Source organism: Doryrhamphus excisus, linkage group LG3 (assembly GCF_037039965.1).
Source record: "Doryrhamphus excisus strain RoL-2023G ecotype Guam linkage group LG3, RoL_Dexc_Guam_v1.1, whole genome shotgun sequence".
In the NCBI taxonomy this organism is placed as follows: Eukaryota; Metazoa; Chordata; class Actinopteri; order Syngnathiformes; family Syngnathidae; genus Doryrhamphus; species Doryrhamphus excisus.
The window spans coordinates 10343361-10357309 of record NC_136359.1 but is presented as its reverse complement, the minus strand read 5'-3'; the positions used below and the strand labels follow the sequence as shown (position 1 = coordinate 10357309).

Sequence of the window (13949 nt, the reverse complement as noted above, 5' to 3'; positions counted from 1 at the left end):
TTTAGACTCTGAGAATGGGATCTCCAGACTTCCAAGGATCTATTTTAAGTCTTTCATCCTGTCTAGTGTTGATCTGCTATTGAAAATAGTTTGGCCTCCTTCCAGGTGATACACCCATATCCTGTTAGTTTCTTCATGTACTTCCTGCTTAGGATACCTCTGATTACAGCTAAACAATTGCTTTGCTTACCTTTCCCATTGTGTTGTACTCCATAGCGATCTCCCTGAAGAAGAAATAGATAAAGTCTCCATAATTTACAGCTTGGACAAAGTAGGGCTCTGAGAAGACAAAAAAAGACAAAAATTGATGCAACAAAGAAGATGTGACATCACATTTCAAAATAAACAGGCATGTCTGTCATCATATGCAGACAATCGGAGAGCCTGGAGTCATCATCCATCATATCACAGGAAGCATTTGCATGCAAGGAATGAGGTACAGGCTGGACTGGTGTGTTTTGTCTTTTGCCCTGCGGTGCACCAATTTCCAGTCTACGTGGGCCCTGCCAGTGCAGCAGCAGGTTGGCAAAAATGCATAAGACACTCACTAACTTTGTATATCACAGCAGATGCAAACATGTGGTCAGGCAGGCATAACAGAGGCCGTGTTGGTTTTCTAGCTCATGTGTCAACTTTCCACTGAATATTAGGAAATGCACAGGTTTGGTGGACAAATAATTGATGTCAAAAATACTGACATACAGTACAGTGAACACATCGACGGTACATTTGGTTATTTTTTGATACTTTTGGCCTTGAAAATGCAAATTAAGTAAAACATGTGACCATTTTCTTTCCATTAATCAAATCACTGTGGTCCATCTAGCTCCAGTAACCCAATGGAATGGTACTAAAAAGAAAATGATCCTGCCGTATCAAAGTGAATTGAGCTGTACTGCTAGGTAGAAAAGGAGTTTGTATGTCTGATGCACTCACCTTTTAGCCACTTGGAGTCATGTTTAACTGTGCGCAGCGTCGGGCTGTCTCCAAGGCTACGATAGATGACCGCATCAATGGCCAGGAAGTCAGTGACCGTGGCAGAGTACAGCTTGCCATCTGGAGAGGAGACGCGGGGATGGACGGAAAGACCAAGTCAAATAAGAGAATGAATGGGAGCAGAAGAAAAGCAACTGGGGGGGGGGGGGGTAATACGGCAAAAGTGGCTCAACCAACCAAGGCTGAGTGCTCAAGATGCAGCTCAACAAGACCTGAATTCCCCAAACAGTACTGCGACGGTGGTCAGTGATCAGTTTACTTTGTCAAGTCCGTTTCTCGGCTTTATGCTCACTGCACTTTCACATACGTAAGTTTGGCATTAATATAATTATGAATTAAGTCATTATTATGGAGCTTTATGAAGAGTTCCCAAAAGGTTATCACTGCCAAAAGCGACACTGTTGCCGCCAATAGACTGAGGGTGGACCACTGGCAGAAAATAATACCCTACTAGACTGCTGTACCTCATGGTGACCACTAGGTAGCACTGTTGACGTGTTTTGTGGCAACATTTTTTGCGACAAGTTTTCAAATATTTTAATATAAAAAGGGCTGCACAGCACCCGAGTGGTTAGCGCCTCTCAGCTAGGAGACCCAAGTTCAATTCCACCCTTGGCGTTTGCATGTTATCCCCGTGCATGCTTGGGTTTTCTCCGGGGACTCCGGTTTCCTCCCACATTCTGAAAACATGCTAGGTTAATTGGCGACTCCAAATTGTCCATAGGTATGAATGTGAGTGTGAATGGTTGTTTGTCTATATGTGCCCTGTGATTGGCTGGCGACCAGTCCAGGGTGTACCCCGCCTCTCGCCCAAAGACAGCTGGGATAGGCTCCAGCACACCCCGCGACCCTCGTGAGGATAAGCGGCAGAAAATGAATGAATGAATGAATAATATAAAAAGACCTGAGAACTCACACAAGGACTACTGTGGCATACACATCTGCTAACATTGGCTTAATTATTTATATTTAATATTGCATTTTATTCCTGATGCTTTTGAGCAAATGTAGCACTTTCTCTCGACTGAAAATCTATGTCTCTTGTACAGAATTTCATCAGGGCCACTTCCGTTGTGAGTGATGCCCAAATTATTCTTGCTGCCATGTCTACCACAGTGAAACAGTAGACATAACCTGTTCGTCCCTAAATTACCATGTTGATATAGAGGCTCCCTGCGTTAAACAGGCAAGCCCAGCTTTCCCCTCAACACACCTCACTGACCCACTAAAGTCACTTCGCAGTACACCCACCGAGAGTGTGATGTGACATACACAAGAAACATAAACAAGCAATATCGACACATGACCTTTGCACTCTCTTCAACCTGTTGCACACATTTGTAATTCCTCACCAGCTACTTGAAAGCGCACACACACACTTCCAGACACCTCAGCACCAACGCGACCTCAGTGCACCTTAGCTGCAACCACAGTGGAAACTCAAACTACATAATTGAAAGGGTGGCTGGGAGAGGAGCCCTCTCCATTACTCAGGGCTTCCAGCTCTCTGCTACACATTAGCCGGTCAAGCTGCGTTGCCTCTGCTGGAAGCTCACAGGGACAGCTCATCAATAGCGCCATTAATCAGTTGGCGGCAAACATGAAAGAGGGAACGAATGTCTTTTGCAGCCCGCTGGGGAGGCTGCATCGGAAGAATTGCAAAGCCGGAGGCCGAAAACTGATTTACTCACTGGGAGGATGTATCCATTTGTGACTCGTTTCACAAATATAGATTTTGACAAAAGGCAAACGACAAAGGCATTGACAGAGGCAACAGTGCAAACTCTCTTAAGATGTCCTGGTGGGGTTCGTTTTTGATGACAATGAAACCTCTGAAGTCTATTCTCACAAAAGCTGTACAATTTGGAGCTCAACATGAATTTTGGGGACAAATGGGCCTCAAAAGTCAAACATCGCTTTAACATCAGCACAGTGAGCAGCTACAGGATTCACTCCGAAAGTGGGTTTTGCTCTTTCTGTGGATTTGTTGTTTTTCTGGTGCAACCTAAGAGAGGTACCGGTGATGGCAAAGAGAGAAATTGTGACAATAACCGTAGAATGTCAATAGCATGCACATGAAAGCATAATAGTCAGACCAGATACGGACAAGACTCTCGAACCCATGGTACACAACTTGTCATCAAAGACCGCCTAAATTCCGCCTACGATCTTTGCGCAAAGTCAATGTTATCCGCAGTATTCCTTCTTAGCGAGTCGTGTTAGCATTTTACATGTCAATCCAAGATGAACTCCTTGCGAGAACAGTAGAAAATTGGGCTGACACCTCAGAAGACGAAATAAACAAACCGTTTGTGATGGTTGACTCGGTTGGTGAAGAATGGAAATATGCACTAGCATAGTTAAAATCAAAAGTGTGGATACACTTCAGCTTTAGTAATATAGTACTTTATAGTATGGAAGAAGTGTCTGACAAAAATACACAACGATACACAACAGACAATGTCAACAAGCTTGCGGAGAAAACTGTCCTTCATAAAAGAAATGGTTATTTTGCTCTTCAAATGCTAAATGTTGTGTCATTCAATTGCATGCTGTTCAACCCTGTCTCTTTCCGGTGAATACATCAGTACTACCATACTACACTAAATATTTATTTTGGTTATGTTTCTAGAGTTGATGAATACATTTCTCAATACCACTGTATCGAGAAATGACCGTTACAGTGAGTCAGGAATCGTGTATCATACCTCCAGCACCCTCCAGGTATATTGAGTTTGAGAACCCTGGATTAGAGCCATGAAGTCAGTCAAGCATCTTCAATGGGAAGTTTCAGACTATAGTTTTACTTTATTTTAGTTTTATCTAATTTCATTAAACATCTGTTTAAACTCATATAATCGTTTTTATATACTGTAAGTATACCAGGATTGTCCAAATGTTGTCAATAAAGGTTTTATTATGGTGTTTACTTTTAGAGGTTGCACTGCACCACTGCAGTTTCAGTTTTTAAACTTACCAGCAAAGAGGGCAACATTGGCATGCTTGGCATCATAAGGGCAACGGGCCATCCCGCTGATCTCCTCTCCCAGAGCTTCCAAGCTGTCCATCTAGGGTCACAAATGGGGTGAAAGGTCAACAAAGGGTTGAGACAATGGTGCTGTGAATCATATAAATAACAAAAACAACCGCAAGCAATGAAAGGAAAAGGTGAAAAGCGTGACACCGAGTGCCTTCTTTCTTGGCACAAAAGAAAAATAAACTGAAATAAAAACAAGAAAAGGCTGCACGGTGGATGGGTAGGATATAGAGGTAGGAGACCCGAGTTCAATTCCACCCTCGGCCCTCTCTGTGTGGCGTTGGCATGTTGTCCTCGTGCATGCGTGGGTTTTCTCCGGGTACTCCGGTTTCCTCCCACATTCCAAAAACATGCTAGGTTAATTGGCGACTCCAAATTGTCCATAGGTATGAATGTGAGTGGGAATGGTTATTTGTCTATATGTGCCCGAAGCGGTAGAAGATGAATGAATTAAATAAAAATGGGAATCCTGGGCCACTAGTCGGGATAAAATAGCTGTGGTAGCAGCTGTCGAGCTAGTCCATGTGACAGACCGATGTCACAAGCAAGCATGTGGAAAGGCCATTTTCCCCCCATTTTATCTTTCCACCACTTTCCATCTTTTATCTCCTGACTGTAGTATGTTTAAGAAGTGCTCAAACAGCCACAGAGACAGAGCTTTAATCCATTTATTGCTATGCCGTGCTGCAAAGAGGAATTAAGCAAGCAGGTGCGCTCAAAGGGAATTTTTTTGATGCGGACTACTTTTTGAATATTTGATCATAAAGGAATCCCAAGTGAATACTTTGCACAAGCAAAGCTTTAATCCAGCACTAATGGGGCTATTTCCTTTTTCCATACGAGGCACTCCAGTTTACTGCAGTGTTGTTTGTGTGTGATTGGCAGCGGACCGCAAGTGGATGAAAGGTCAATATCATCCCACCACGGGTCAACGTGTCTTCCCCCAGCATGTGTCGTCTGTCTGAAAGCAGAAATACACAGTAGAGGTTGAGGTCAGGGAAGACGACCGCTAACTCGGTCTCCTCCTCGCCATCCTCGCTTTGCACATTCTCTCAACAAAGACAAGCACGGATTGCCGAGGCTGTGAGGCGCTAACGCCGCCTTTTCTGGTCTCTAAACGGGTCATTTTGTTTGCTATTTCTGTCTGGGCGGAAAAACCGCTATCATCTGCCCACTAGAAAGGTCACACACGCAATGCTGGAGAAGGCTGCTAGAGAAATTGTTGAGACTTGATTTGGCAGTAGAAATTCCCACTTTTTTGTTCCTACTGTTTTGGTTGCTCGTATAGGAGTGTTATTTATAAAGATAAGTTGTATTTTTACTAAGATGACATTGATTTGGAGCAGTTGAACTCGGAATTCTCGCACACAAAAACACACAGTCCGTGTTAGAACTCCCTCTGTTGATGTCACCGCAGCATTGACCTCTGTCCCGGGGTCTCGGCCGGCTGTCACTGATCTATTCCTGCCGTTTGAACATGCGGAAGACCCTCCTGACAAGCTGGCAGGCATATGTGAGTGCAGAACCGTCCAGGGCAATATCCAATATTCTTAGCCAGGCAACAGAGAACCACAAAACTGCTATGGTGAGCCAAAGCAGTTGTAAACATAAAGCATTTGGATGGTTAAACAGCTTGAAAGCCGTTATGCCGTCGACTCTGCTAGCCTGTAAAAACAAAAGAAGTGCCCGGGCTAAACGCAATCCAAAGTGACGGGGGCTTAACAGGAAGGTTGGGAGTTGCCGTAGCAACATGCAGGGATGTTCTGGATCTCGGCAGACAAACAATAACCTTGTATCTTGACGAATTAATTAGTGCAGACGACCCACAAGTGTTTTCCTTAAAGCTATAGGCTAATGAATTATGCGAACACAATGTAGAACCAAAACATGGCCTTCAGGAGCATTTGTAAACACAAGAATGAGGATCGTGTTCCATTTATTTGATCCTAATTTGGGTGAGAACATGTTTTCACTAAAGAGCTCTTGGACTGGCTGAAATAGTTTGCATGAAATGTTGGGACGATTTTTAAAAAACTTTACCTGTGTAATTTTCATCTGATATTGTTCAAACATCTTCTTCATCTTTCTCTTTGGGCTTTTCCCTTCAGGGGTCGCCACTGCAAATCACATCCAACCCTCCATCTCCATCCAACCCTGACTTCCACAGCTGTCTCTCTCACACCATGTCCTCCTTCACTACATCCATAAACTTCCTCTTTGGTCTTCCTCTACGCCTTCTACCTGGTAGCTCTAAACCAGGGGTCTCAAACTCAATTTACCTGGGGGCCACGGGAGCTAGGGTCTGGGCAAGGCTGGGCCGCATCAGGTTTTCCAAAAAAAACCAAACCCATTTATTAAAAACAGAAAAATATACAAACTTTTTCAGTGCTTTGGTTCCAATTTTCTACAAGAAAAGCTCTGATAAAACATTCCACTGTTCTCAAATATCTTAATTTTTATTTTTCTACACATAATAAGATGAAAAATAAATAAACAAATCAAGAATAAAGAAAATCAATCAATCAGTAATAAATAAATATAATAATAATAAAACGGCAAATAATAAAAACTTAAGAAACCACATATAGTTGGTGGGTAGACAAATTATTTTTTTTCAGATTAAAATTCACAAAGCATTATTAGAGCCCTGTAGACATGACAAAACACGACAAAATACTTTTTTTATTTACAACATATTGCGCAACTGCAGGGTCTTGACACACATGCTAACTCGCAAACTAGAGAGCTAGCGACCTAAACGGTAGCCTTCAAGTTATTTCCTTTGAACTTAAATAGCCAAAAACTTACCACTTCCACACGGATAGGGAGGATAACTATTAACCTTTATTTAACCTTTAACATGAACATTAATCAAACGTAATAATTTTTTCTGGGTACATGATACCATACAGCATCCATATCAAACTTGCGCGGGCCGCACTAACATTAAACTTTCATATCAAGGCGGGGGCCTCAAACCAGCGTCCTGCGGGCCACATTTGGCCCGCGGGCCGCGTGTTTGAGACCACTGCTCTAAACGCAGCATCTCTCTACCAATATATTCACTATCTCTCCTCTGGACATGTCAGAACATGTCAGAACCATTTCAGTCTGACCTCTCTGACTTTATCTCCAAGGCCTCTAACATTTAATGTCCCTCTGATGTACTGGTTCATGATCCTATCCATCCTGGTCACTCCCAATGAGAACCTCAGCATCCTCATCTTTGCTACCTCCAGTTCTGCTTCCTGCCTTTTCCTCAGTGCCACTGTCTCTAGGCCACTCTACACCGACATAAGCCAAACCCTCTTTTTCAAGACAAAATTCAAGAGAATATCTCACTGGTGTGTGTGAGTGGCAGGACAAAAAAGCTCTGATTCCATGAGGGAGAGGTCATTTGGGTACACATCTTGGTCTGCTTGTGTACAGCTCTAATATATTATAAGAGATGTTTTTATAATATATTTTGTATATTTCCTAGAGCCCTGGTGATTTTCAAAGCAATATCCCAAAAGATGGCAGAGGGACCCATGCCATCTGCATAATTATTCATATTACTCATAGTTAAAAGTTCAAGTGCAAAAGTTCTAACAAGGGCCGGAACCAAAGAAGGACGCATCGCAGCGGGAGATAAATCGTCACAGCTCATTTCTCTGCAACCTGTTTGCCTGACATGTCCTGCTTCTGACAGTTTTACACCTTAGAGGGCAAAGTCTTTGCAGCTGTTCGTAAAAAATCTCACAACTTAAACTATGTGGGGATAAATGGTTTCATCTGGAGATGCACATCATAATTTGAAATATGCACCCACCGGCCAGAATGTTATAGGATTCAATGCGAGGATTCAGGCTTGGATTTGATTGTATTGATTTCACAGTTTGTTTGTTTTTTTAACCTGTGTCAAAGCAGGAAGGTGAGGGTTGGTTTGTTGCTTTGTTGGCTGGTTTGTGTGATGATAACCTACTTCAGGATTTTTTTATGACACGTTAGGCATGGAAAAAAAATTCTCACCTTCATTTTTACAAATCATAAATTTTTCAAGGACTTGGTGACATGTCCATTAGGGTGGGCAACGTCCATTTGAACGACTGATTAAATATGGTTGTAAGTAAACCAATAGAACCAAAAAATATATATTGTAAACAGCATAAAACATGTTTTTCTTTGATTGTGTTCACATTTTTAACATATTCAAAAAATGCAAACATTTACCAAAGAAAAATGTACTTTTTTTCAAACAGTTATTACAGTCTAATTAACTCCAACCACAACAATGAGGCCTCCTCATTGAGGCCTACTACTAAAAGTACTTGTCAATCCCTAGAAACTGCTTCATTTCACAATTTGTAATGACAACACAATTTTGCAACGAATAGCAGTTTCAGCCATCTTGTTTTTGGGACCTTTTTTTCGCACTTACAAAAGTTGACCAATGAGTAGCAGTTTATGACATGGCACACGAGTGTCCACTGTAGTGACTAATGCACAATTGGGACCTTGAGACTCATATAGGAGAAAACAGCGTTTGAATAGCTGTCCACTGTAGTGAAATTTGATGGATGAGTGGCTGATGTGATAGTTACAGTGCACTTGCATGGGGGCCAAGTGGGCCGGTGACCGACCAGAACCAGTCGTTGGAGCTCTGTGTGGCAGTTGGCACTGACTTTGCAATGCAAATGAACCGGAATGTAAGAGTATAACCCTTAGCTTGCCAAGGAAACTCCGTACTCCCCATCATGCTGAACAGGCCTAGGATGGTTCCACCAAATAGTCCACTGAGTGCCATTCTAATTAAGAATCTTTCTCAATGTGAGAATCGCTCTGCCAGACTCTGGAGCCAAGCTGTGGATGCATCACCTGGCGACCTAAAACTGCCTCCAGACACCCCACTGATTCCCAACTCTCTGCCCCCCTGGCAACAGGAGATGGAACTCCGGTCCGTTCATATGTGTGATCCCAGCTGGATGGACTGTTTATTATTACAACGCAGTCAGGGAGTGACAGGCGGAGAAAGCAACAGAGGGGAGGAATTAAGACTGGCAGGAGAGAAGAAACTGGGGAGGAGAGGGGGGGCGAGGGCAGTGAGGTAGGTGGGGTGCTTGGATTATAGAGTCGTAGCTGCCAAAGCGTCTCTTTTGGTGTCTCCTGTTTTTTTTTTTATTGTGGAATCCATGGACAAGAGAGGAGGAATAACTCACTGTAGCTAATGAAGAGGCGTTGTTGGAAGAACAGTTTGAAGGTATAATTATTGGTTTGGGTGGTAGACAACTTTCCTGACCCCCCCTCCTCCTCCAACACCCCCACTCCCACCACTCCTCTCCTGCTCACTGCTTGTTGATTAATGTGGGATGAGGCCGGCCCCTGAAAACAGAAGCTCTCTTCACTGTTGTCACACTGGGGAGATGGAGAGGCAAAGTGGAGCCAAGGTGGCACACACACAGACACACACGCATACACATTTGACCAAAACAGCCCGTCCCTTTTGCATCTCATCATTATAGATGGATGGATGCGGATGTGAATGTAAATTACATTTTTGGCGCCCCCTATCAGTTGTCCTATCAGTCCCTTCTCTGCCCCTGCAGAGACGCTTTGCTCAAGTTTTTTTATTCAAGTACTTGTCAGCCACCAAATTTTGTGCTGTTACAGTGGATGTTTTGTTTGAGCTGTGTGAGAAATTTCAAGCGTGTTTAGCAACAGCATCACCATGCGGTTTATTTGTCTTATAAATAATAGCACAAGTAACACATTAGGCGTGCATGCTTTGACTCCTTTTCACTCATTTGTGTGCAGCGGTTCAAGAGTAGAATCAATCTTGCATAGTTTTGTACTCTTAAAGTCACCTCCAGCGACTATACAATAACTGTATTTTAGTGTAGTGTCACAGTCGGGACACTAATTAACACACTAATTAAGGAATTTGGCTGAAAACAAATTTTCCCCATCAAATCTTCTTCTTTCTCTTTGAGCTTTTCCCTTCAGGGGTCACCACAGCAAATCAATCTCCTCCATCCAACCCTGTCTTCCGCATCTGTCTCTCTCACACCAACTACCCTCATGTCCTCCTTCACTACATCCATAAACCTCCTCTTTGGTCTTCCTCTACGCCTTCTAGAGGTGGCTCTAAACGCAGCATCCATCTACCAATATATTCACTATCTCTCCTCTAGACATGTCCCAACCATCTGAGTCTGGCCTCTCTGGCTTTATCTCCAAGGCCTCTACATTTAATGTCCCTCTGATGTACTGGTTCATGATCCTATCCATCCTGGTCACTCCCAATGAGAACCTCAGCGTTCTCATCTCTGCTACCTCCAGTTCTGCTTCCTGTCTTTTCTTCAGTGGCAATGTCTCTAGGCCAAACAACATGGCTGGTCTCACCACAGTTTTGTAAACATTTCCTTTCATTCCCCATCACATTTTATAGTGTAATATATAATAAAACGTCATCGCATTTGCAGTGGAGTGCGCAAATCCCGTTTTCCTCTAACTTTACCAGGTTACGAGCAGCAGCAAAGCCTGCCCAGTAATAGCTAAACCCTGAAACCATAACCTGGGGGGACTATAAAAGCTAACCACACCTGATAAATGTGGGGACATAAATTCCACTTCCCTGCAGTATAGGACTCTCATATTGCTGTGTACTTAACATGCTGAGCCATGAAGGAAATGGAGCGAGCATGTCTTGTTTTTCTGGTAAACGTATCTAGTGAAGCAAAACAGGAGTACGTGCGTGTGTGTCTGTGTGTTTACCCCCCCCCCCCCCCAACCTCCAGCAGGATAACATCAGCATGTGATGTGACCATCTCGTCCTAACAAAGCAAACAACCATCATCTCCTCGCTGTATGTACTCTTATCATTCCTTGGAATGATTCTTTTCTGCCTTCCTGCAGCGTCATTCCGAGTCCTAATATTGTAAATGTCACTTCTAACAATACATTTGAAAGAAATATAATGACATACAATACAGTCTAACTGATGTTTTATTACTGTGTGTTCCTCTGTTAGCCCGACTCACAGGGATTTATTATTCACTGGGAAAAAGAGGCTTGTTGCCTTGTTTTTTTTAAATACTTTTATTTCCTTTTTAACAAGGACAGTGGCATTTTTGAGTTAACAATTAGAACACTGTGTCAGTGGGTTCAGCAGATGGCTGAAAAAAGTACCTCATTCCCCCTGTATAACTGGTTTTCAAGTCAAGTCAAAGGGATAAGTGGTAAGAGTATACAACTACTGCTGGAATTTTTATGTAATATATTGGTGTACAACCCCCGCGACCCTGTGAGGAAAAAGCGGTAGAAAATGAATGAATGAATATTGGTGTACATAAATAAAACTTCTTCAAGACCTGTTTTGAAACAAAAAAGGCAACGCAATGTATTTATAAAATCATGTTCCCAATGGTAGGGCTGCACGGTGGTCGAATGGTTAGCACGCAGGCCTCACAGCTCGGAGACCCGAGTTCAATTCCACCCTCGGCCATCTCTGTGTGGCGTTTGTATGTTCTCCCTGTGCATGGGTGGATTCTCTCCGGGTACTCCGGTTTCCTCCCACATTCCAAAAACATGCTAGGTTAATTGGCGACTCCAAATTGTCCATAGGTATGAATGTGAGTGTGAATGGTTGTTTGTCTATATGTGCCCTGTGATTGGCTGGCGATCAGTCAAGGGTGTACCCCGCCTCTCGCTGGAAGACAGCTGGGATAGGCTCCAGATACCCCACCCCCCGTGACCCTCGTGAGGATAAGCGGTAGAAAATGAATGATTGAATGAACACTTTTCGCCCCGGCTGCATTTCTGTCAGTCACTGTGGTGTGCATTTATTCGTCTGTAGAATATAAGACAACTCTCCTTTGTTGGACTTTTTTCGACAGAAAATATAGCATCTTATATTAAATCATCAGTATGTTTTTTTTTTAAGTTTTACCTAAAACTAAGTTTTACCGATTTAGCTTCATACGCATCAATTTACTCTAAAAAGCCCACCCGCAGTCGTCTTGCAACCTGAGGTCAGTAATGGAGTTATGGTTCATTTTGGCATGACTGAAAGAACGTCTCTTTGAAAGCAAGTCTTATTTCAGGACATTTTTGTTTCATGTGAGAAGCTAGGCCGGTCTGTCTGCCTTTAAATGGAGCATGTCAAAGTCCACCTGGAGATAAAGGAGTTGTGAAAGTCATCCATCTATGTCCGCCCCTGCACTCCCACGTGGCTTTGTGCAAAATACCCTCATCCATGTGTGAGCGGCGGGCCAAGAAAGGAGGCAAATGCGATATTTAAGAATGGGCGTGCTTACCGTGTATGTTCGACACGAAGGATTGAAAGCGTTTGTCCCGCAAACAAACAAGGTGTCGTCGTTTTGCTGCAGGAGGACTTTGATGAAATTGTGACACTCATCCTGCAGCAGATAGAGAGAGAAAAGAGACATTTGTCATCTTTTATAATTGACACTTTCACGCTAAAAGGCACATGCGCGGCTGCAATGAAAGGTTCTGCGGTTGAAATGACAGACTGGTTCCTTTCTTAAAGTGCACCATTTATACGTGGTAACAAACGACAGGCATGTAATCATGACGTCGAACGCTTCCTCTCGGTACGCTAAGACATGTTTATGGCTGATTTTTAATGGCAGTGCCGGTTTTTCAACCCAATGATATTGAAAGCAAAGGAGATTATTGTACAGTAAATCCAGGGAAAACACAATCAGGCTGTCATTTGATAGAAATATAATCACTAATGTGTGCTATAAATTGTGACAGCTGAAGGTTTTACAAAGTGCAGGCAGTGTGTTATTGCACCTGCAGGCAGGATGTTTGTGTGTCTGTGTGTATGTGTCTATGTGTGTATGTGTGTATTCCTACCTTGTGCTTCCCTTTCATCCGGCATGTATCCACGTCTGCCTGCCTGGACTTCCACGTCATTTTCTACAGGAAAAGATCCAAACAAAGAAAACGGGATCAACACGTTATCTCCACCAGCTGGCCACATCATTAGGTATACACAATTCTAATCTCATAAAACAAATGCAGGTCATTATGAATTATGAACTAAAACGACTAGTGTTGGAAAGAGGGAAAATAATGATGCTCGCAAATAGAATGTTATCTAAAAATAGCACAATGTTTTCTTAGGTGGTGGTTGGAAGTAGCATGTGATGTAGTTTATAGAAATATTATAAAAATACAGATACCTCAAATACCTCAAATATATATATATATATATATATATGTATATGTATATATATGTATATATGTATATATGTATATGTATATATATGTATGTATATATGTATATATGTATATATGTATATGTATATATATGTATGTGTATACAGTGAAGAAAATAAGTATTTGAACACCCTGCTATTTTGCTATTTCTCCCACTTAGAAATCATGGAGGGGTCTGAAATTTTCATCGTAGGTGCATGTCCACTGTGAGAGAGATAAACTAAAAAGAAAAATCCAGAAATCACAATGCATGATTTTTTAACAATTTATTTGTGTGATACAGCTGCTAATAAGTATTTGAACACCTGAGAAAATGAATGTTAATATTTGGTACAGTAGCCTTTGTTTGCTATTACAGAGGTCAAACGTTTCCTGTAGTTTTTCACCAGGTTTGCACACACTGCAGGAGGAATCTTGGCCCACTCCTCCACACAGATCTTCTCTAGATCAGTCAGGTTTCTGGGCTGTCGCTGAGAAACACGGAGTTTGAGCTCCCTCCAAAGATTTTCGATTGGGTTCAGGTCTGGAGACTGGCTGGGCCATGCTAGAACCTTGATATGCTTCTTACGGAGCCACTCCTTGGTTTTCCTGGCTGTGTGCTTCGGGTCGTTGTCGTGTTGGAAGACCCAGCCACGACCCATCTTCAATGCTCTGACAGAGGGAAGGAGGTTGTTCCCCAAAATCTCACAAT

General features: G+C 42.6%; 1 protein-coding gene across 5 annotated transcripts in view; it reads right to left on the bottom strand.

Moving 5' to 3' along the window:
* The window catches only part of sema6a (sema domain, transmembrane domain (TM), and cytoplasmic domain, (semaphorin) 6A), a 129734-nt gene that overhangs the window by 42732 nt on the left and 73053 nt on the right, over positions 1-13949 (bottom strand). For all 5 annotated transcript variants that reach the window (XM_058070580.2, XM_078789623.1, XM_058070581.2 and 2 more), the window contains exons 5-9: positions 12893-12955; positions 12328-12429; positions 3974-4064; positions 937-1056; positions 191-279 (exon numbers count right to left, since the gene is read on the bottom strand). In XM_058070580.2, the coding sequence (XP_057926563.2) occupies positions 191-279; positions 937-1056; positions 3974-4064; positions 12328-12429; positions 12893-12955 (465 nt within the window). The remainder of the gene's footprint in view (positions 1-190; positions 280-936; positions 1057-3973; positions 4065-12327; positions 12430-12892; positions 12956-13949) is intronic.